At 43.3% G+C, this 25,781-nt stretch overlaps 1 protein-coding gene across 1 annotated transcript in view; it reads right to left on the reverse strand.

The window, feature by feature from the left end:
• Positions 1–13,814, reverse strand: part of TSPEAR (thrombospondin type laminin G domain and EAR repeats) — a 149,991-nt gene extending 136,177 nt beyond the window's left edge. The window contains exon 1 of the mRNA XM_030209633.1: positions 13,098–13,814. Coding sequence (XP_030065493.1) covers positions 13,098–13,191 — 94 coding nt within the window. The 5' untranslated portion in view covers positions 13,192–13,814. The remainder of the gene's footprint in view (positions 1–13,097) is intronic.
• Positions 13,815–25,781: the final 11,967 nt, after the last annotated feature.

Consider the following 25,781-nt stretch of genomic DNA (forward strand, 5'->3'; position numbering starts at 1 on the left):
TTTCTATGAGACAGCTCTACATCACTTCCATGTAGGACTTTTTTTTAACAATGAAGACACTATCTGACACATTTCAGTGTTTGGCATGGCATTCTCACAAGAGTTCACCCTTCCCATATCAGCCCCTGTTGGTACTTACCTCTCTGGGGTAGTAGGCTTGCTTGTTAAAGGCCCAGCTAGCCTTTCCCAGACCCATCACATTCTTGAACTGTCCCTCCTCTGTCCAGGCACTGGGAAAAGCTGGTTCTCCCACCCCAGCATGAACCTAGCCAGGAGGAAGGTATCTTCCCTGCCAACATTTGGATTGTAGACTCTGGAAGCCATTTTCTCCCACCCCAGCATGAACCTAGCCAGGAGGAAGGTATCTTCCCTGCCAAAATTTGGATTGTAGACTCTGGAAGCCATTTTGGGAATGTCCCAGTCCCTGCCACATCAGCACACATTGCATATACCTGTTCATGCGACTTTAGAAGTTCACACAAATATCTACATGGCCTGCCACGTGTTGGTACATACTATTAGCCCCAAGTACATGCCTATTTTATCAAGTTTGCAACCACCTACATGAACTAATGTACATCTAGTTGGGGCCATTTTTGAGCATGCCCAGATTTTTGGGCACCTTTTATGGAATTACTCTTCACATGGCCTCCTTAGTGATTGGCAAACATTTCAAGCTGTCCCGTTATCTCTATCTAACCAGTCAGAGGAGTAAGTCCTCAAAACTGTGTGTTTCTTTTCTACTTTACTTTCTGACATCACTGCACAGCACATACCCAAAGTCACTGGTAGGCAAAAAAAAAAAAAAAACCTTTTACGGGCCCTTTTACTAAGCAGCGGTAAGCTCTAAAACGTGCCTATGGCAGGTTGAAAACCACTAGTGCAGGACACACTCAGGCATCCTGCGGTAGGTTTGGGATAAGCATACGCTTCCCATGCACTAAAAAATAGATTTTATGCTGAGGGTATATCTGGGGCAATACGTAATAGGCTCAGTGCTCCTGGGCGGTCAAAATAACCCCAGCAAAAAGATGAAATCACATCCCCAGCAACTGGTTAATTGCATTATGTTATTGATTTTCTAGACTTGGTTTTGTTGTAATTACTTACAGAGATGTTTTCTTCAGTGAACTATTTCCATAGAATCTCTCTTATTTTCCTCAAATGACCTGTTTAAGGATAACTTTAGGTATGAACTCTAATTCTGCTTGTATTTACTAAGGGCTCCTTTTACTAAGCTGCGTAAGCGCCTACACGCAGCCAATGCATGTCAGATTGGACTTGCCACCCGGTTACCACCTGGCCCTTGCGGTAATTTCAATTTTGGAATGCGTCCGCTATGCGTGTCTGAAAAATATTTTTTATTTTCTGCCGCACGTAGCAGACACGCACCAAGTGGCATCTGACATGCGTAGGTCATTACTGCCCAAATTCTTTACCACTAGGTCTATGGCTGGCAGTAAGATCAGAGACCCAAAATCGATGCACGGCAATTTTGATTTTGCTACATGTCCATTTTCAGGGAAAAAGGCCTTTTTTACAGGTGCGCTGAAAAATGATTCCGCGCGCGCTCAAAACCCGCACCTACACTACCGCAAGCCATTTTTCAGCGTGCCTTTGTAAAAGGACCCCTAAGACTTTGCTTCCACTATGTGGGGCACAGTTCTCTTGCTTACCCTCCTTAAAAATGCCCTTATGGGGTGTTGTATTTATCATAGTACCAGTAAATGATCCCAAGTTCTTTACTGGAATAGTAAAGGGGGGGGATGTTCATAGATAGTATAGCATCACTCCAAGAATCTCCCTTATGAAAACATTTCTGTGGACTAAAGTCTGTAATGACCTGTTGCTTGCCAAATCCAGAGGCCACTACTCCATCCTCATCCTCCTCGATCTATCCGCCGCTTTTGACACTGTCAATCATGACTTCTTGCCACACTGTCCTCATTTGGGTTCCAAGGCTCTGTCCTCTCCTGGTTCTCCTCCTATCTCTCCCACCGCACCTTCAGAGTTCACTCTTATGGATCTTCCTCCACCCCATCCCGCTATCTGTTGGTGTTCCCCAGGGATCTGTCCTTGGACCCCTACTCTTCTCAATCTACACCTCTTCCCTGGGCTCCCTGATCTCATCTCATGGTTTCCAGTATCATCTCTATGCTGATGACACCCAGCTGTATCTCTCCACACCAGACATCACCGCGGAGACCCAGGCAAAGGTATCAGCCTGCTTATCCAACATTGCTGCCTGGATGTCCAACCGCTACCTGAAACTGAACATGTCCAAGACCAAGCTCATCGTCTTTCCACCAAAACCCACTTCTCTTCTTCCTCCACTTTCTATCTCAGTTGATAACACCCTCATTCTCCCCGTCTCATCTGCCCGCAACCTCGGAGTCATCTTTGACTCCTCCCTCTCCTTCTCTGCGCATATCCAGCAGATAGCCCTGTCGCTTCTTCCTCTTTAACATCAGCAAAATTCGCCCTTTCCTCTCTGAACACACTACCCGAACTCTCGTCCACGCTCTCATTACCTCTCGCCTTGACTACTGCAACTTACTGCTCACCGGCCTCCCACTTAGCCATCTATCCCCCCTTCAATCTGTTCAGAACTCTGCTGCACGTCTTATATTCCGCCAGAACCGATATACTCATATCACCCTTCTCCTCAGGTCACTTCACTGGCTTCCAATCAGATACTGCATTCAATTCAAGCTTCTCCTTCTTACCTACAAATGCACTCAGTCTGCTGCCCCTCACTACCTTTCTACCCTCATCTCCCCTTACGTTCCCGCCCGAAACCTCCGTTCACAGGACAAATTCCTCCTCTCAGTACCCTTCTCCACCACCGCCAACTCCAGGCTCCGCTCATTCTGCCTCGTCTCACCCTATGCTTGGAACAACCTTCCTGAGCCCTTACGCCAAGCCCCCTCCCTGCCCATCTTCAAGTCTTTGCTTAAAGCCCACCTCTTCAATGCTGCGTTTGGCACCTAACTCTTACTGTTCAGTAAATCCAGACTGCCCCAATTTGACTGCCCCTATCGGACTGACTGTTCACTTGTCTTTTAGATTATAAGCTCTTCGAGCAGGGACTGTCCCTCTATGTTAAATTGTACAGCGCTGCGTAACCCTAGTTGCGCTTTAGAAATGTTAAGTAGTAGTAGTAACATGCCCCCTTCCCGCAGAATTCATTTTGTTGCTTAAGACACAGGAATGATTTTATGAAGTCCAATTTCAATGAAACAAATTATGACAATACTATTCATGTGAACATCTTTGTGCCTTCATCTTGTGCACCTGGTTAATGAAGGCACTTTAAGGATAGAAAAACTGCTCATAAGGTTTTCATAGGAAGACTCTGTTATCTCCATTATAAGCCAGCCCTGTGCTCTTTTCTGCATCGTAGGCAGCACATTGCAAGGTAGGAGGCTTTAATGATACTTGGACTAATCTGAATTAAATAAAGCATTTTACAGGTAGGCTGTAAACTAGGGGCGTGGAACTCAAACATTTTCATGTTGTGTCATTCCCAGGAATGTTTTTTTGTTTTGTTTTTTTAATTCAGCTGTTTTTATGTCATTTTTTCACTACATGAGCAATGTCATAAAGGAACCTTTTTACCAAACTGTGGTAAAAAGTGGCCTTAGAGCATCCTTACATGGGTCATTCCCTCATGCTAAGGCCATTTTTACCACCAAGGTAAAATAGTCGATTTTTGTATTTTCCCTATTAATGGCAATGTACTAATTTTCTTTTTTAGCACTTGGGTAGCGTGCACTGATCCTAAAATTATCGCGCGATGCCTGAGCAACCCCGCAGTAAGGCATTTGAGCTTCTGTAAGCATATTTTAGTGCTTACCTCAGCTTAGTAAAAGGACGCCTAAGAGCGGGCGCACTGTTTGCAGAGAATACATTCTTTTCTGCCATGCTTCTGTACATTATTGGGAAAGAGTACACAATCTTTCAAAAATTTGATGCTGTGCTACTCTATAAAGGGCACTCACCCTTTTCAGAATAGTGCTTAGTGCCAATTCCCATGTTTGAAACACCCCTGATATGCCCATGCCCCTGTTATGGCCATGCCCCCTTTTCAGATGAATGCTATTATTTATTATTTTATTTATTAGGAGTTATTTACCACCTTTTTGAAGGAATTCACTCAAGGTGGTGTACAGCAAGAATAGATCAAGCATGAGCAGGAGGCAATTAGAGCAGTAAAAATATTCGAACAACAATACAAAATATGGCATGGTATACTACTTGCAAAGACAACACAATATGTACTAGAACATTATAATTGGTAGTGAGAGGTAAGGCAAAGTTGTAACATATAGATGAGTAAGAAAGTGGGAAGAATTAGAAAGTAAGGTGATTGATTTGAAGAAAGTTGCACGTGAGATCAGCGAGATGGTTAAATATTATCTCAGCTAGGGTAGGAGTGGATAAACATGTTCCGCTACAGTATGTGCAGCCCGAGTCAATCCTTGTGCGTGTGAGTGAGACTAACAAGTTAGTTACTTCTTCCATTAAAGGCTTGGTTGAAGAGCCAAGCTTTCACCTGCTTCCTAAAGTAGAGGTAGTCTTGTGTTAAGTGGAGCCTTTCAGGGAATGCATTCCAGAGTGTGGGGCTACTCCGGAGAAGGCTCGCTTGCGGGTATCACATCATGTAATGTCTTTTGGAGAGGGTGTAGTTAGTGAAAGTCCTTGGGAGGACCTTAGTATCATTGGATGTACTGCCTTATAGAATAGCAGGCAGCCAGTTGTGCACACAGATTTTAATGGGTGCCAATTAGCATCAGTATTTGGTTGTTAGCACCTGATTATTGATATTGTTGAGCTCGTTAGTCAATTAATTTGAGACTGCATCTCAGGAGTGCACCCATATTTGGGTGCTATATATGGAATCCGGGGTTAATGAATAGTGCACACCCTTTTGAAAGAGTGTGCACTATTGACACACAAAAACATACATTCTCATTTTTTTTCCTGTCATTTGACACGCAACAACATGGTTATGTTGTTGACATTTCCCATGCTGTTTCAAATGAATCCCTACTGTTACACAGGATAATCTGGTCCATGTCCCATGAAACAGGTTGAGCCAGCCCTGATTTTACTTGATTTCTTCCTGGTGTTTCAAGGAAAATTTAAACCACAAGTCTTCAGGTGCAGTGTATTAAAGAAGGGAATATCACAGCCTACCCTTTAAGACAAGCTTGTCCAAGTTCAGTCCTTGAGAACTCATACAGGCCAGGTTTTAAGGAGATCCATAAAGAATATGCTTGAGACTCGAGAGATTCATATGTTCACTATCCCCATTGTATGTAGATCTCTCTCATGCATATTTATTATCCCTTCTTATAAAGTAACTACCATAAATACATATACATTCTTTATTAGTATCAAAAAAATATTAAAACACTTTTCACAATATTCCAATACTTTTCCCCAAGTTCTCCTATTTTCCTATCTTACACATCCACAACTCTATCATTCTTTCACATCCTACCACATTCATACTTTTCACCTTAACTCACACAGATTAATTGAAAAGGTACAAAAATATCACATACATATAATATTACTTATTGTTTTTTCGTGACAAGTTTTTTATAGAGTCATTTACTCCTGGTTATTTTCCAATATATGGCTCCTTCCTGTTGTTAATAAACATTCTTCAAAACAATTTTTCTCTAAGATGTCACCATATTTGCATTCTGCTTGCTGATCTTAGAGCCATATTTATTTATTTATTTATTTATTGCATTTTGTATCCCACATTTTCCCACCTCTTTGCAGGCTCAGTGTGGCTTACAATACATCATGAATGATGGAAATACAATTTGTACAATTTGATTATGGGTTACATGGTGAGGAATTATAAGAAGACAAAGTAAGATAACATTATGAGGCAATAAGAACCATAGGATAACAACTTGAAGATAAATCATGTGACATGACACTTTTCTAGCTATGAGGGAGGGGTTTCATTTGTGGTGAAGGTACGTAAGATGAGAATGCTAAAGGAAATATTATGAGACATTTCTAACTATATATAAGGAATTTATGTGTTTTTATATCTCTTTTACCATCATTGCAACATGAAAATTGTACTTCTCCACTGCATGTTACTTTATGATGCGTCTTCCTCCGCCCTTTCCAATAGTATTTCAATAATATATATACTTTTCTTCATTCAGAACTGTGATTGTTTTCTTTCTCTCCACTGCTATTGTGCTCCCATGATATTAAGTAAGTCAAACCCTAAGCACTCAATGCGTTTTGCTTATTGCGTCTTCAGGGGTTTAACTTCCCTCAAAATATTGCGCTCCCTATCAGGCTTATTTTCGAAAGAGAAGGGCGCTCATCTTCCGACACAAATCGGGAGATGGGCGTCCTTCTCTCAGAGTCGCCCAAATCGGCATAATCGAAAGCCAATTTTGGGCGTCCTCAACTGCTTCCTGTCGTGGGGACGACCAAAGTTCATGGGGGCGTGTCAGCATTGTAGCGAAGGCGGGACTGGGGCATGATTAAGAGATGGGTGTCCTCAGCCAATAATGGAAAAAAGAAGGGCGTCCCTGACAAGCACTTGGCCGACTTTAATTGGTCCATTTTTTCTTGCGAACAAGCCATGAAAAGGCACCCGAATTGACCAGATGACCACCGGAGAGAATTAGGGATGACCTCCCCTTACTCCCCCAGTGGTCACCAACCCCCTCCCACCCTAAAAAAAACTTTAAAGAATTTTTTGTGGTGGTAAATGTGAGCCCTCCAAAACCCACCACAAACCCACTGTACCCACATGTAGGTGCCCCCCTTCACCCCTTAGGGCTATGGTAGTGGTGTACAGTTGTGGGGTTTTGGAGGGGGTGGGGGGCTCAGCACACAAGGTAAGGGAGCTATGCACCTGGGAGCAATTTGTGAAGTCCACTGCAGTGCCCCCCTAGGGTGCCTGGTTGGTGTCCTGGCATTTCAGGGGGACCAGTGCACTTCGAATTCTGGCTCCTCCCACAACCAAAGGGCTTGGATTTGGTCATTTTTTGAGATGGGCGTCCTTGGTTTCCATGATGGCTGAAAACTGGGGACGATCACCTCTAAGCTCGACCATCTCAACATTTAGGTTGACCATCTCTAAGGTCGACCTAAATGTTGATATTTGGACGTCCCCGACCATATTATCGAAACAAAAGATGGACGCCCATATTGTTTCGATAATACGGGTTTCCCCGCCCTTTGTGGGGCCATCCTGCGAGGACGCCCTCATGAAAACTTGGGCGCCCCGTTCGATTATGCCCCTCTATGTGTCTCCCTCACAGCATCTTCAAAGGTTTTACTAAATGAACAAACATACAATTAAAACACAGAAGAACCTACATCCATCTGTTTAAACTATCTAAATTCTTTACTCCAATGCCTTTCATTCTTAATTCATACCTTTTCCTAGATTATTGGCTGCAAATTCATGCAATGGTGCTGAAGTTTCTGAACGCCAAAGCGTGTGCACTGCTTTTTACTAGTGTGGGGATGACATCATTAACGGGGACATCACACGCAAATTCCCGTCCATTCCACCTCCTTATTGAGCCCCGTGGGGATTACAGGGTGCCACTCAAAAATCAAATGTTGCTCCTTAACAAGCATTTTCTGTAGAATATTACCCCCTTTAGTAACATCAAATTGTATCAGAACCAAAAATCTCAACTCCGCCAAAGTATGATTATGAGCTATCCAATGAGCTACTAGCGGGGTGTCTACCTTTAATAACCAGATATTGCTGAGGTGTTGAGCCATTCTATGTTTTATTTTTTTAACCATTTGACCAATGTACCTTAATCCGCACAGGCATATAATGGCATAAATTACCATTTTAGAATTACAATCTGTATTTGCTTTCAAAAAATTTTTTTTGTTTTGTGTTTGATTAGATACATTCACCCAGCTAGTTTCTAAAGCATACCGGCAGTAAACGCACCCTTTACATTTAGTATGACCTCCTATCTGATGCACATTGATATATTTTCCTGTTAATCTCTCGCCTATATTTTGGCCCCTAGTGTATTTGAAACATGGTTTGACATCAAACCCTTGGTGAACCCCTAAGATCGTCCAATGTTTCTTAATTATATTACGTATTTTGATAGAATTAGAGCTGAATGGTAACACACATGTCAATTTGTTTTCCTTCTCATTTTTATTTTCTGAAGATAACAACCATGTTTTATGTACAATACTGGCTCCTTTAAAGGCTCTGTTAATTACTTTTCTTGGGTACCCCCTCTTTCGATACCGGTTTTTCATATCCTGTGCTTGTTCCAGAAAGTCATGCTTTTCTGAACATAATTGTTGAATCCTCAGGAATGCATATTTATTAGGGATATCTGGAAATCCTGGCCTGTTTGCTGCCCTTGAGGACTGAACTTGGAAAGCTTGTCTTAAAAGATGGAGCTATCTGGTCATCTTATTTGAAATAATTGGTTCTCAAGCCAGTCTAGGTTTCATAATATCCACACAGAATATGCATGAGATGAATCTGCATGTAGTGTTTCCACTGTGTACATGTATATTCACTGTAAATATCCAGTATTTGGGGAGTATGACCAGTGCTCGGCAAACTCCTATGGTCTGTGCCATGAAAATAGCAAGGACATATCAAGATCAAGCATATATATGTTATACTGCATCATATGCTATGAGTTTATAATATTGAGCAGACTGGATGAACCATGCAGGCTTTTATCTGCCATCATAGAAACATAGAAACATGATGACAGATAAGAGCCAAATGGCCCATGCATTATGCCCATCCACGGCAACCACTATCTCCTCCTCTCCCTAAGAGGTCCCACGTGCCTGTCCCATGCTTTCTTAAATTCAGACACAATCCTCGACTCCACCACTTCCACCGGGAGGTGATTCCACACATCCATCACCCTTTCCTTGAAAAAATACTTCCATAGTCATCTACTATGTTACTATCGGGCTTATTTTCGAAAGAGAAGGGCGCCCATCTTTCAACACAAATCGGGAGATGGGCATCCTTCTCTCAGGGTCACCCAAATCGGCATAATTGAAAGCCGATTTTAGGCATCCCCAACTGCTTCCCGTCGCGGGGACGACCAAAGTTCCCGGGGGAGTGTCAGAGGCGTAGCGAAGGCGGGACTGGGGCGTGCCTAACAGATGGGCGTCCTCAACTGATAATAGAAAAAAGAAGGGCGTCCCTGACAAACACTTGGCCGACTTTACTTGGTCCTTTTTTTATACGACCAAGCCACAAAAAAGTGCCCTAAATGACCAGATGACCACCAGAGGGAATTGGGGATTACCTCCCCTGACTCCCCCAATGGTCACTAACCACCTCCCACCCTGAAAAAAACAACTTTAAAAACTTTTGTCTTTTTTTTTAGAGTATGGGTGAAGGACCTCCTCTCGCTATGCCTTTGTCCCTGCGACGGCAGTTGAGGACGTCCTTCGCTATTTATTTATTTAGATTTTGCTCACACCTTTTTCAGAAGTAGCTCAAGGTGAGTTACATTCAGGTACACTGGATATTTCTATGCCTCTGTCCCTGCAATGGCAGTTGAGGATGTCCTATGTCCAAAATGTGGTGTTTGTGAGAAAGATGTACTTACCTGCTATGCCACTGACATCCCCTTTGTTTATTAGGATTTTGGATCACAAGTAGCAACAATGGGATTTGAACCAGCCACCTCTGAATTGCAAGACCAGTGCTCTAACCACTAGACCACTTCTCCACACCATTCCATGCCCTTGAAATTTGGCCATCCCTGTGGGGGGGGGGGGCAGTAGGCAGGTTCCTGGGGGAGGGAGGTATGTGTGTGTCAGCGGAGGCATAACGAAGGTGTGGATGTCCTTCTTTCAAACATTTTGGACATCCTCAACTGCCCCTCCTCAGGGATGGCCAAATTTCAAGGGAGTGGAGTGGAGTGGCTTAGTGGTTAGAGCACTGGTTTTGCAATCCAGCGGTGGCACGTTCAAATCCCACTGTTGCTACTTGCAATCCAAAATTCTAATAAATAAATAAAGAGGGTGTGGGAGGCATAGCAGGCATCCTTCTCACAGAAACATCCAGGACATGGATGTCCTTCTCACAAACATCCACATTTTGGACGCCTTCAGAAGGACGTCCTCAACTGCCATTGCAGGGACGAAGGCATAGAAATATCCAGTGTACCTGAATGTAACTCACCTTGAGCTACTACTGAAAAAGGTGTGAGCAAAATCTAAATAAATCAATAGCAAGGGACAGGGGATAGCAAAGGAGGTCCTTCACCCATACTCTAAAAAAAAAAAAAAGACAAAAGTTTTTAAAGTTGTTTTTTTTCGGGGTGGGAGGTGGTTAGTGACCATTGCATGCCTTTTTCCATTCCGTTAGTACATCAGTTAGTCCACTGCAGTGCCCCCTAGGGTGCCCGGTTGGTGTCCTGGCATGTCAGGGGGACCAGTTAACTACGAATGCTGGCTCCTCCCACAACCAAATGACTTGGATTTAATCGTTTTTGAGATGGGCATCCTTTTAACTTTCTTCTTTGGGAACAACTCATCATTCACTAAGGACTCCTTTTACTAAGATGCGCTAACATATTTAGTGTGTGCTAACGATTAGCATGCGCTAAATGCCATGCAGCCCATTATCTTCCTGTGAGCTGCATGATATTTAGTGCATGCTAATCATTAGCGCATGCTAATCATTAGTGCATGCTAAATTCATTAGCGCATACTAAATTCATTAGCGTGCCTTAGTAAAAGGACCCCTTGGTTGCTTGTACCATATACACGCTTCATATGCATGATGCCTGCATGGGGTTTTGACAAGAATTAGCACAGTAGCACCCCAATTTGCATAGATTCACAATCCAAAAGATAATGGAGCAGTAGCAGTTTTCAAAGATATGCAGTGTTATTTCAGCAGACCTGCACTGTAAACCTGAATTTAAAAAGAAAGGACTCCTCATCATTTAAAGTATTTTCTGGGGTCAATATGTAAAATGATTTAACTGGGCAAGATTAAAAAGTACATCCATCTCTAGATCAGATATTCAACAGAACTGAAACATATAGGACTAGATTCTATATATCACACCTAAACAAAAAACCAGCACAGAAACAAAATACACCTAGGCGTATTCTATAAAGTACGCCTAAATTTAGCCATACTTTATAGAATAAGCCTAAATTTTCACACAGTTTATAGAATACGCCGAGCGCCCATCCGTGTGACTAAATTTAGTCACGGGCACTTACCCCAAGTAAAAAAATCCCAACGCCTAAATTATGCGCGGACAGAGTGTATTCTATAACCACGCGCATAGGTTTTAGAAACGCTCAGAACCCACCCATTGTCGTGTCCGCTCCCCCTTTTCAACTATACATCTTAGAACTTACGCGCCTCACGTTATAGAATATGCATAGACAGTTCTATGCATAAATTCTAATTAATGCCAATTAGTGTCATTAGTTGCTTGTTAAGTGGCAATTTTCAGCTCTGATTGGCTTGTTAAGTAATTAAATTGCACGCATAAACCCAGACTATGACTAGATTTGTATGTGCAACATAAGTCACGCCATATAGAATCCAGGGGTTAGTGTGTGATAACAATTAGGTAAATGCCATGCAGTCCATTTTATACCTATGAGCTCTATGGCATTTATCACAAGCTAATTATTGGTGCACGCTAAATCCATTAGCGTGCCTTACAAAAAGAACGCCTTAGTCTAATTTTTGGTTACTTGTACCATATACATGCTTCATATGCATGATGCCCATTTGGGGTTCTGACAAGAATTAGCACAGCGGCACCCCAATTTGCATAGGAAGGATGAAGGAGCAGTAGCAATTTTCAAAGTTATGCAGCATTATTTCAACAGACCTGCACTGTAAACCTATATTTAAAAAGAAAGATCTCATCATTTGAAGTATTTTCTGAGGTCAATATGTAAAATGATTTAACTGGGCAGGATTAAAAAGTATTATCCATCTCTAGATCAGATATTCAGCACACCTTAGCTAGATAGTGCCACCAAATATCTGTTCTGTCTGCTGTGGCACTGTCCGGTTAGTGCAGGGGCGATTCAAGGCGGAGCCATAAATTATCCGGGCACTGCAAATATTCAATGCTAGATCCTAGATGGCTAATCGAGTATGTTGGACCACATATAAAGCTGTTCTAAGTATGCTCAGTTAGCTATCCCATTACAGCAGTGAATATCAACCATACCTGGATAATTTTTGGGTGCCTCCAAACCACTATTCCCTCTAAGCTGAGCGGAAGTCCTCCACTTACTATCATGCCAGTGGGGGGTGCTGTTTCAGGATCACATTTTCAAACCTGAGGGAAAGACAAACTCTGCAGGAGTCCAAGGAAACTGCTTGTCCCTAGTGATTGAAAACACAATATTGGAGCACCATAAGTACATAAGCACATAAGTATTGCCATACTGGGACAGACCAAAGGTCCATCAAGCCCAACAACCTGTTTCCAACAGTAGCCAATCCAGGTCACAAATACCTGGCAAGTTCCCAAAAAATGTACAAAACATTTTATACTGCTTATCCCAGAAATAGTGGATTTTCCCCAAGTCCAATTTAATAATGGTCTGTGGGCTTTTCCTGTAGGAAGCCGTCCAAACCTTTTTAAAACTCTGCTAAGCTAACCGCCTTTACCACATTCTCTGGCAACAAATTCCAGAGTTTAATTACACGTTGAGTGAAGAAAGGTTTTCTCCGATTCGTTTTAAATGTACTACTTTGTAGCTTCATCGCATGCCCCCTAGTCCTAGTATTTTTGGAAAGTGTAAACAGACACTTCACATCTACCCATTCAACTCCACTCATTATTTTATAGACCTCTATCATATCTCCCCTCACCACCCCTCACTGGCAGCAGGTCTGATGGAGGATTCCTGCTCAGCTTAGAGGAAACAGTGCTCCAAACACCTGGATATTCAATCCAGATAGAGGCTGGCACTGAATATCTAGATCTAATTTAGTCAGTGGCTGCCAGTGTGTAAAGAAATATTGTTGCTGCCTGAATATTGCCCCTATTCTCACTAGTATTAATGCCTTAACATTTCCAGGGTACCTGTGCAAGGTTTCCATGATCTCCATCCACTGGTGTAACAGGTGTCAATCCATGAGTTCAACAGTAGAACACAGGTCAGAAGCAGAGCAGACATCAGGGGACTCTCTCAGACAGGTCCATCCACAGTCAGGAACCTTCCTGTCCTTACCTGTCCAAGCCCCAGACCTGCAACATGCTACTCGGAAACTTTGTCCAACACATCATATTTCTTTTTAGGAGGTAAACCGGATCTGACAATCATATCCTCTGCTTCAGATGGCCTGGAGGTGGTGGAGGAACCTCTCAGAGAAAGCCCTCCAGATATCTCCAGACGACACTTCATCCAGCAGTCCAGAGAACCAGGCAACACATCAAGAAGCTCCAATCGTCATTAACTGCTCAAAGAATTCCTTCTCAAGTTGATGCTTGTAAATAAAGGCTTTTCCCCACTTTTAAATTTTACTTCTTACAATATCCCTAGAGAGGTGATCTAATAAATCTTTCTCCATTTCCTCTCCTTGACTTATTATCAGTTTCATTAGCAAATGTATTTTTCAAAGCTACTACAGGAAAAAAAATGTCTCAAATCTTTAAAAAGAAAAAAAGAAAAGAATGAACCAGCAAAATTACTTTCACAGCATTTGCTGTTTTTTGTAAGAAAATACTATGCACCCATCCCAGAGAATATTAGACTACTGACAACCAGAAGGGAGTTAAAACCGAGAGCTGGTTGGCAGACATTTCAATGAAAAGTCAGTTGTGAAGAGGTGGAGTGCAGCTAATTTTGTCAAGATCTTTTTTTTATCTTTTGCCCAGCCCCTTGGAGCCTTTTCTATTTTTTTTTCCTGAGGATCAGGAATTTCCCTCTTTAGAGAAGGAACCCCTTCAAGGGAAAATCTAATAAGAGGGAGGTGCCGGCAGGGTTACAACACTGCAGTACACCTGAGTCTAATAGCCGAAGTTTCTTAGCTGCTTGGATTTGAAATATGTCACGTCTCTTGTATACATTTACTGTATCTCTCTGCAGAGTCATCTGTCTTCTGTTCTCGGCCCCTCTTTCTTATGTACATAGTATATAATGGCAGATTCAGTGCATAAAATCATTGTACCATGAAATGTAGCACAGTGGGTTAGACTGGCATTAGGGAACATCAGATGAGTTTTCTGAAGGCAGTGTTTTCCCAGTGCTGGAGGAAAGAAAACAATCTGGTAACAACTGGAATAATCTGTTTGCGAGAAAGCAATTCAAGGAGATGCATGAAAAGGCACCTAAACATTAGACACCGGGCTACAGCGAACTAAGCACATGCAATTACTGTTATAGAATATTAGCCTAAGTCTGCATTTATGCGCCTAACTCCATGTCAAAGCTGGTATAAGTGCTTGTACCTTAACTGTAGGTAGTTAGGTGTGTAAATGATACTATTCTGAAACTGCCAGATTATTAAATCTAAGAGGACTCAAATCATATATAAGTAACTTCTCTTACTAGATAATAAATGCATATATCAGATCTTCAGAATTATCACTTGAGTAGAAAAACATTTTCTTTGAAATAAATAGCAAACTGTGAGTTAAAAATTAAAAATGTAAATAGTTTAAAAACTTTAAAACATTGAAGAGTATTTTTAATCAGAGTTATGACAACTTTGGCATGTGAATCTCAGTGATAGCAGTATATCTCATGAGTGACACTTCTGATAGAGGTCTATAAAATACTGAGTGGAGTGGAACAGGTAGACATGAATCACTTGTTTACTCTTTCCAAAAATACTAGGACAAGGGGGCACACAATGAAGCTACTGAGTAGTAAATTTAAAACACATTGGAGAAAATATTTCTTCACTCAATGTGTAATTAAACTCTGGAATTCGTTGACAGAGAATCTGGTAAAAGCAGTTAGCTTATTAGCAAGGTTTAAAAAAGGTTTGGATAATTTCCAAAAAAAAAGTCCATAAGCCATTATGAAGATGGACTTGGGAAAATCCACCTCTTATTTCTAGGATAAGCAGCATAAAATCTGTTTTACATTTTGGGATCTTGCCAGGTACTTGTGACCTGGGCTGGCCACTGTTGGAAACAGGATGCTGGGCTTAATGGACCTTTAGTCTGTCCCAGTATGGCAATGCTTATGTTCTTATGAAGATCTGATATGTGCATTTATTATCTACTGAGGGAAGTTATATATTGTATTCTATAACATACATGTGTAACTGCTAGCCATGCCTCTGACCCACTCACAGGGCCGCCAAGAGGGGGGGCAGGGGGGACAGAATTCCCCAGGCCTGGGCCTCCAAGGGGGACCCGACACCACAGTCCCCCCACCCGCCTCCCCTCCGTCCACCACCAGGCCGGGCCCCCCTGAATTCAAATCATAGCACCTCACCTCGACCTCGCTCCGTGTGAAAGAAGCACAGCAGCAGCAGTTTGTAGGTCGCCTCCCTTCGGGCCTTCCCTCCCTGTGTCCCGCCCTCGTGCAAGTTACATCAGACAAGTGCGGGACACAGGGAGGGAAAGCCCGAAGGGAGGCAATCTGCAGACTGCCGCTGCTGTGCTTCTTTCACACGGAGCGAGGTCGAGGTGAGGCGCTATGATTTGAATTCAAGGGGGCCCGGCCCAGTGGTGGACGGAGGGGGGGCGGCGATGATGACCTCGGGGGGGGGGCCCCGGAGGCGGACTTGCCCCAGGCTCTGCCCAGTCTCTCAGCGGCCCTGCCCACCCATACCCATCCTATGACCACACCCTCTTTTTGAAGGTGCGCGCCATAGAATTTGCGCATGTATATTATAAAATGCTGATTAAGGGCAGTTGTGTGTGTAACTGCTAGTTTGTGCCAATTAAGGTCAATTAAAGCCTATTATTGCTCATGAAAACCAACTATCAGCTTGTTATTAAATTAATCTACGCCTGCAACTGATGTTATTCTGTAACTTGTATGTGCAACTTTCTGTCTGGGAGCACAAGTTTATGAAATCCAGAGATTAGTGTTATACTTCTGTGGAGCTGGAAAAAACAGTGGAGGCACTGGAAGCTGAAAGTCTATTATAAACAAGAGAGGACAGGGCTGTGACCAGGAGGCCTCTAGTGCAATACAAAACACATAAAGAAGGGCAGGGCATCAGATCATTTTACTCTATTCTATGTGAAGACATCAGGAGTTATATCTGTTGACAGCCTATTCATCACCATTTGGTAAGGGGGAAGCAGTGCAAATGGATAGAAATATATGAGCTACTACCGAAAAGGTACGAGCTGAAATCCAAAGAATGGGCCCAGTATTTCAAAGCACGTATCTGTACAGCAGCAGCTGCAATAATAATAGTGTCACTGAAACATCTTACAGACCACCCCAGCTCTATCTGGATAGTATTGGGGCGAAGGGTGGGCATTCCACCTAGGTCTATGGATAACTGGCGATATTCAGCCACTATCTATAGCATGGCAGCAAAAGGACACCCTAAATTTATCTGTAGAGAATAGGGAGAGTGGCTGAATATCACTGGTTGTCTGTCTAGCAGTAGTAGTAGTAGAACTTGCCACTGTATCTCTATATCTATCTATCTATCTATCTATCTATCTATCTATCTATCTATCTATCTATATTCATACATGTATGTTATTTTACCACAACTTGTGCTATTTTAGCACAGCTCCCATTTTATGGATTGAGGCCTACTTATAATAGCCGAGGTTAACAGTTTATTAGATTATTCATGTATTGCCTTTCTATAGTTTCATTTAGTTTATTAAGATTTGATACACTGCCCTTCACAGGCAAATCAGAGCGATGCACAATGCAAATTAAAACAAGCCAGAAAGGAGCTACAAAATTGTGACAGGAAAGTAGAAAGCAGAGAGAGAAAAAAGAGAAAATCTGTAAAATTAAAATAGTTAAAATAAATAAAAGCTAAGCTGGCGGCAGTTCTGGTCTGGGCCATCAAAAGTGGAGGGGGGGGGTAGCAAAAGGGAAAGCTAATTTGAAAGAAATGGGGGAAAGATTGCTCAAAATGGAGGGCCAGAGGGAGGGCATTCCAAAGCCAAAGCCTGGTCAAGGCCCAGCTTTGAATATCCATGAATAACTCTGTCGGCAGCGAGCAAAACACTCACTGCCACCGGCTGAATATCAGGCCCAGTATATTCAAGCTCTGACAATAGCTACTTGTGTTATTAATATTTCTCATAACAAGCTTTCAAATACATACCACGAAAAAATTATTCCTGTGTGGCTTGTTTCATGCTGTCTACTCAATTCTTAAAATGCATACAGAGACAGAAAGAGAAACAAGTTGGACTTAGGGTATATTAAGTGCAATGGGACATGGCTTGAAGTGAACTAAAATTCTAAGGGCTCTGTTTACTAAGGTGTGCTAGCATTTTTAGCGTAATTAACGCATGTTAATGCTAGAGACATCCATATATTCCTATGGGTGTCTCTAGCGTTAGCGTGCACTAAAAACACTAGTGCGACTATAGCACGGCTTAGTAAACAGGGCCCTAAGACTCTTATTTACTAACGTGGTAAAGCTTTAGAAGTTACTGCAGGTTTAACGGCCAAACTTAGGGGGCCCTTTTACTAAGATGCACTGAAAAATGGCCTGCAGTAGTGTAGGCGCCGGTTTTGAGCACACACAGATCCATTTTTTAGCACACCTGTAAAAATTGCCTTTTTTAAATTTTTGCCAAAAATGGATGTGCAGCAAAATTAAAATCGCCACGCATCCATTTTGGGTCTGAGACCTTACCGCCAGCCTATTGACCTAGTGATAAATTCTCACGCAGTAACCGGGTGATAATGACCTACGCACATTAAATGCCACTTGGCACACATCCATTACGCACGTACAAAAATAAAAATTATTCTTCCAACGCGCCATAAATGAAATTACCGCAAAAGCCATGCGGTAGCCAGGCAGTCTCTCCATTTTGGCACGCGTTGGACCCCTTAACAAACAGTAACTGCAAAAACACTGTTAACTGTTGAAGGGACATTCCCAACAATATGCCATTCAGTTAACACGGAGGAAAGTTCTTTATTGTATGTTTACTATGCCTCATTATCTGCCTTATTATTAGCTTTAGGCAGTGATGTTCCTAGGTCGGCTGCCACCCAGGGCGGATCGCCGATGCGCACCCCCCCCCCCCCCCCCCCCAGTGCAGCATGACACCCCCCCCCCCCCCCGGCGCAATGACACCCCCCCCCCCCAGCACATCTAACACCCCACCCCACCCCCCCACCCCCGGGTGCATTCTTGGCTGCTGCTCTCGGTTCCGCTGGCTCCCTGCTCCCTCTGCCCCGGAACAGGAAGTAACCTGTTCCAGGGCAGAGGGAGCAGTGAAACATCGGAGTCGACAGGCGTGCGGCTGCTCTCTGCACCCCTCCAGCGGCGTACACCCAGGGCGGACCGCCCCACTGCCCCGTCCTTGCTACACTGCTGGCTTTAGGAGCATTCCTCATTCATTCCCTGTCCACCCTTCACCTTCTTCACATTAGGCAGGTAACAGGGAAATTAGCGTGCACTGACAAAGGGTGTGTAGCCTCAAAACTTTGTCGTTTGGTTGTTTTTTCATTCTGGGGGAACAGTCAGGAAATGGTGTGCACACTTTTTCTGACACAAGAAGGAATGCATACTCTTTGTTTTGCGTCCTTTTGGAATAGAACTGAAATGAAGCAACATCATTTCAAAACAAATGCATGTCCCTAGTAATGACTGCTAAGGTACTGAGGGGCCCTTTTACTAAGCTGCAGCACAAACTGACCTTAGTGTGCCCTTGTGTAGATTTTTCTTACATGCTAAGACCATTTTTTCCACAACGGAAAAATGGCCAATTTTCCATTTTTGTATTAATGGCCATGCACTAATGGTGCCATCAGTGTGCAGCCATTTTAATCATTTACAGCATGAGCACTTACCGTCAACCATTTAGTAGGGAGTAAAGGCTCCATGGGAATCTTGTGCTAACCAGTTAGGACCAGATTCTATAAATGTGCCAAAAATTCAACACCGATAAAATTTGGTGCTCAGTACTATTCATAAGTACATAAGTATTGCCACACTGGAACAGAGCAAAGGTCCATCAAGCCCAGCATCCTGTTTCCAACAGTGGCCAATCCAGGTCACAAATACCTAGCAAGATCTCGAAAAATTCAATACATTTTATGCTGCTTATCCCAGAAATAAGCAGTGGATTTTCCCCAAGTCAATTTAATAATGGTCTATGGACTTTTCCTTTAAGAAGCCATCCAGACCTTTTTTAAACCACGCTAAGCTAACTGCTTTTACCACATTCTCTGGCAATGACTTCCAGAGTTTAATTACACGTTCTACAGCTTCAAGATGAGTTCTCTTTATAGAATAGTGTTGAGTACCAAATTTGGCACTCAACTTTGAGCATGAGGACTTATGCCAGCTGAAACCTGGTGTAAATCCTGGCGCGCAAATTGAGCACAGATCCCTGCTATTCTGTAACACTGCGCCCTGACCCACTAATGCCCCTCCCATAGCCAACCCCCTTTTGAGTTGCACATGATCCAATTTAGTTGCCCATTATTACAGAATAGTGCATAGCCAGATTGACACCCAAATCGTAATTAGTGCCAATTAAGTGCTTTGTAGCTCCAATAATTAAATCATTGGAGCCCAGGAACTAATTATTTTGGGCACCAACTTGGAAACTATGTCCAATTTTCGGCGCCCTTTACAGAATGCACAGTAACGTAGCTGCACTAACCGATTGGCATAAGAATGTCCCCTGACACGCCCCCTCCCAAAAAAATAGAAACATTTTTAAACAAGTGGATTAGCTTGCACTAAAATGGCACTTTCCACAGGATGCCTGAGCATATCCCATGGTACGCCATTTTAAGTTGTGTTAGGTGCATGTTAGCACCTGATGCAGCTGAGTAAAAGGGCCCCTTTGTTAACTCTTAATATGTGCTAGTGGCTTAGAATATTCCAAACGACTTCCCTATGAGGAAAGGCTAAAGTGGCTAATGCTCTTCAGCTTGGAGAAAAGATGGCTGAGAGGAGATATGATAGAGGTCTATGAAATAATGAGTGGAGTGGAACGGGTAGACATGAATCACTTATTTACTCTTTCCAAAAATACTAGGACTAGGGGGCACGCAATGAAGCTACAAAGTAATACATTTCAAGCAAATTGGAGAAAATATTTCTTCACTCTACGTGTAATTAATCTCTGTAATTTGTTGTCAGAGAATGTAGTAAAAGCAGTTAGCTTAGCAGGATTTAAAAAAAGGTTTGGATTGCTTCCTAAAAGAAAAGTCTATAAGCCATTATTAAAATGGACTTCGGTAAAATCCACTGCTTATTTCTAGGATAAGCAGCATAAAATGTATTGTACTGTTTTGGGATCTTGCCAGGTACTTTAACCTTGCCAGGATTGGCCACTGTTGGAAACAGGATGCAGGGTTTGATGGACCTTTGATCTGTCCCAGTATGGCAATACTTATGTTCTTATGTTCTTATTGCCTCTCCAAAGAAAATTACACCCGTCAATGAACCTTCTTCAGAGCAGCTCCTACACTCTGAAATGCGCTCCCAAAAAGGCTTTGCTTAACACAAGACTATACTTCAGGAAGCAGGTGAAAGATTGGCTTTTCTCCTAAGCCTTTAATGTAAGAAGCAACTAACTGGCTAGTTATACAGACATGGAATAACAACAGCTGTGCATGTAGCAGGACTTGCTTATTCATTCCTACTCTAGCTAAGATCAGTTTTACACACCTTTTCTAACTTTATGTGCATTTTTTCCTTGTTAGTCGAAAATTGCTTATGACCTTAGAAAAGGTGCACAAAATGTCACCCTTATTTCTATCTAACTCCTGTCAATCTGTCTTATGTTCCACCTCCATTTACACCCTATGCTGTCTATTAAGATATTTAAAGGTATTAATTTACAAACAAACATTTTCCAGAGATGGGAAGGTGGTAGAACTAAAGGACATTAATTGAGTTTGCAGGGGAGCCGCCTCAGGAGTAAAATCAGGAAGTAGTTTTTACACAGAGAGGGTGGTAGATACCTAGAATGCACTCCCAGAAGAGGTGATGGAGATGAAAACAGTAATGGAATTAAAAAATGTGTGGGATAAACATAAAGGAATTCTGTATAGACGGCATGGAACCAAACAAGCTTAGCGGTAATTAGATGGCAACACCGGTAATTGGGAAGCAAAGCCATTGCTGGGCAGACTTCTATGGTCTGTGCCCTCATTATGGCTGGACAGATTCAGCTTCAGTAAGTGGAGAACAAGGCCAGTGCCGGGCAAACTTCTATAGTCTATGTCCTGAAAATGGCAAGGGCAAATCAAGTTCAAGTATAGGTATGTAGTACCACATCATACCTATGAGTTTATCTTGTTGGGTAGACTGGATGGACCGTACAGGTTTTTATCTGCAGTCATCCACTAAATTACTATGTAATGTGTATTGTGTTGACATGGTAAGTAGTGTACTAGAAATCAAATAGTGGATTTGTAGAGGAATAAAATTTGCATGAACAATCAATGAAACAGGTTTCTCTAAATAATAAGTATAAACAAGCGCTTAACTTATACATACAAACAGTTTTCAGAGAAAATTCTCAAGAAATTCTGTTCTGTCGTCACTATTCAATTTGCTGCGTCAGGATGCGTGGATTACAACTGAATACTCCAGATTACTGTAATCCACGTATCCTGAAGCAGCAAGTCAAAACGCTGGCCACCATTGACCATGAAGAGAGAATAGAAGGCATTGCAGCACATTAAGTTAAGTGTTGGGTGCAATTTCACGTATGATTTATCTCGTATTAAATAATGTTGATGCATCTTTGGAGGTTTCTTTAGCCGAAGATGACAGCGAGAGCTCCATTGTTCTAAAAAAAGACTATGGTCAGGAGCCTTTTGAGGCTTTTTCCTCCTATTTGCAATTTTTATGGATTTCTTGAGAATTTTGGCTGAAAGCTGTTTGTATGTATAAGTTAAGTACTTGTTTATACTCACTATTTAGAGGAATCTGTTTCATAAGTAGCATACTATGCCATACTCCCCAGGATATTATAATGCTTGCCCAAGGTTGGACGCCCAAATTAGGGTGCAGATTCAGATGCGCGTGGAAACTAATTAGCCAATTAGGTGCAAACAATCAGTTATTGAATTTGGAACTAATTATGAGTTACCTGCGCACCTGTCCTATGCTCTATTCTATAACATGGGCATCTAAATTATATAGGGGCCCTTTTACAAAGACATGGTAGGCTCTATGCGCTTGCAGCATGCGCCAAAATGAGACTACCTCCAGGCTAGCATGCTCCCTAGTGGTAATTTTGGATTTGGCGTATGCCCATAATGTCAGAACAAATTACATTTCTATTTTCTACCGCGAGCAGCATTTCCGGCATTAATCGGCAGTTGGCACGCACTGACTGGTCACTGCACATGTAGCGCGTAAGCCCTTACCACTAGGTCAATGGGTGGCGGTAAGGTGTCAGGTCAAAAATGGATGTGCAGTGATTTCAATTCTAGTGCACGTCCATTTTCCCGCTCTTTTTCCCAGATGTGCTAAAATATGGCCCAGTGCGTGCTCAAAAGACGCGCTCGCCCTACTGCAGGCCACTTTTTACCACAGCTTAGTAAAAGGACCCCATAGTGCACAATTCAAAAAGGAACATGGCCAGGGAAGGAGCATGGGCAGGTCAAGGGCATTCCCAGAAATTAGGAACCATATTATAGAATATTTGAATTTCTGTGCCAAACTCTGCCATCAGTTGGGCACCAGGATTTACACCAGCAGTTGGGCACCAGGATTTACACCAGGTTTCAGCAGGCATAAGTCCTCACACCCAAAGCTGGGCATGGGAATCTTCTCTAAACGCTATTTATAAAGGTTTCTTAGTGCTAAGCAACCTAGAACTGGCACTTAGGGCCCTTTTATGAAGTTGTGGTAAGCCCAACGTAGGCTTACCGCTCACTAAAATGAAAGTACCGCCACGCTATCACAGCAGCCCCGCAGTAGTTCCCTCCCCCGGCTTGCGCCAATTCCAGCACTGCAAAGATATTTCAATTTTTATAGCTCCGATGTGTACCCGGCAGTAATCGGGCAGTGCTGCACGCTGCCTCCTTACTGCCAAGTTTGCAGGGAGCCCTTACCGCCACCTCAATGGATGGCAGTAAGTGCTGCCTCCTGAAATGGCCACGCAGCAAGTGCTTCACTTCCTGCATGGCTATTTCTTGAAAAAAACCAAAGACCTACCTTGTACCTGCTGCAGTAATAGTGGGCCCGAGAGCTGGTCTCAACGGGCCCATTTAAACGTGGGCTGGGCCCGGTCGAGCGAGGGCTTCGAGGCGGAAGGAAGGGGGGGAGTGGGGGTCCACGGGATTCATGCAGGAGGATCCCGTCATGGGATAGGAGGATTTGAAAGAGGCAGAGGGCATAGCCGATGCCTATTGGAGGAACGGAGGGGTGAGGGCGGAGCATAGGAGAGAGTTTAAGGCATGGGGTAGTGATGTCAAGAGGGCACTCTGGCGATCCGCGAAGGTGTTTGCCCACCCTCCCACCCTCAAGCGGGGGGCAGGGGGTGGGGGGAAGAATGGATTATGTTTTGTGTTTTTCAGGTGAAAGGTAAAGGCTGTCGCAGCGGCAAAAAGAACACAACCAACCCGAGCTACAGGAAGCATGGCTCATGGGGGGGGGGGGGCTGAGCCAGGGCTTGAAAGGCGGGTCGGGCGACCCGGGAGACGTGTGGAGGTCCACTCGGAGCAGGGTTCTTGCTGAGAAGGCGGAGCCTGGAAGACTGCTGTTTTGCTGATAGGGCGAACGGTGGAAGGGGGGGGCCACTGTTGGCGTTAAGCCTGGACATATGTAGCTCAGGCTAAAAGGGGCTATTGGTTGTTCAAGTGCATTGAAGTTGAATTGCTAATAAAGAAAGCTGCGGCCTAAATTACCCAATACTGATTATCAAGAGAATTATTGCAAGGGGGTATGGATGGGAGGGGGAGAGATGTTGGGGTGGGGGGTTGTTGGAGACGAACGGGTCCCGGCTCCATGGTTTAAAAAAGGGCCTCGTTATGCGTGAAAAACATGCGCCAATGCCAGCACAGGCCCCTTTTTGCCACAGCTTCATAAGAGGACCCCTTAGTGCGGACCTTAACAGCACCTAATATTGGGCCCCATTTACTGAATCCGGCCCACTGTGTACTGTTTTTTTTAATATATTTACTGCTGTAATTGTCTATTGCCCGTGTCCAACTTATTCTTGTTATGCAGGGCCTTGGATGAATTGCTTCATAGATCCTGATTGCACCTCATAACTACAGAAGTAAGCAAAAATCTGAAAGGAAGCAAGTAGGAAAGTAAGACAATAATGACAGAGAGGTGGGGAGGGAGGGAGAAAATCCTATACATATGGCGGAAGATCCTATACATAATTTCTGTTGTAGGTTTTTAAAATCTTTATCACGGTTGCCACATACTATACTCAGTGGCATAGCAGGGGGGCTGCCACCCGGGGCGGGGCGGTTCGCCGTTGCACCCCCCCCCCTGGGTGCAGCACGATGACACCCCCCTCCCCCCGACCAGCTCCCGCACCCTACCTTTAAAAAAAATATCGGGAGGCGAGGCGCCCTGCCCTGCACGTAAAAGAAATGTGGACCGTGGGGCCTTCTCTCGCTGTCTGTCCCGCCCTTGCGGAAATAGGAAGTTGCGTCAGCGGAGGGCGGGACAGATAGAGCGAGGGAAGACCCAACGGTCCACATTTCTTTTACGTGCAGGGCAGGGCGCCTTGCCTCCCGATATTCTTTTTAAAGGTAGGGTGCGGGAGCTGGTCGGGGGGGGGGTGTCGATTCGCCAAGGGGGAGAATTGGCAGGGAGCACCCCCCGAGCTGACACCCGGGGCGTCCCGCACCTCCCACCCCCCCACCCCCCCTTGCTAACCCACTGACTATACTCATGGTCCACAAATTAGACTATGCAGTGAGAAATGCAAGCAAGTTGCCTTTTTTTTTTTACCAGATACAAAGTGATACTTACTCTCTCATACAAGAGACTGAGTGTAATGTGGAGAGCATCACAGAACAACCAATTATGCTTAAACAGTTTAATTTGAAACTTGAATTCATCACCTTTTGAAGTGCTCAGAGAAACAGATCTGAGCTATACACTCTTAATTATAAGCGTGTCTCTGTAAACAGAAGCTTAAAGCCAATTTTTCCAAGTTAATTTAAAACTTCAGTTTTATCTTTTCATTGCCCCACATCAATCATTTAGTTATGGTGTCAGCAAATGCTCCCAGTGCAGACTGCATATTTTTTCCTTGCTGTTGACATGAAAACTAAACATACTCTGCAATTTGAGCAGTACGGTAGATTTATTATGGTTGTGATGTGTTCATGATTCCTAGCAGGATACAGTCTCTCTTTTACACTTTTTGCCATTTCCTTTCAAATTCTATGTTCTCTATTATTTTTCCACTCTTTCCAGTGTGTACTTTCTGGTTATGTTGCACAAAAGCTGAGATATAACCTTCCCGTGAACCTTGAAGGGCTGAATATGTAAAGGGAGGGCGTGTGAAGTTTAATATTGTAACAGGTCACTTATGTGTTGAGGATAAGTAGGTGCTTTTGCTAAAAGGCAAATGAAGGGCAATTCTATAACTGGGCATCTGCACTTTTGTGTCCCTTGCACATGTTAGCATAGAGAACACTGGCAC

This window comes from Microcaecilia unicolor, chromosome 7 (genome assembly GCF_901765095.1).
Source record: "Microcaecilia unicolor chromosome 7, aMicUni1.1, whole genome shotgun sequence".
In the NCBI taxonomy this organism is placed as follows: Eukaryota; Metazoa; Chordata; class Amphibia; order Gymnophiona; family Siphonopidae; genus Microcaecilia; species Microcaecilia unicolor.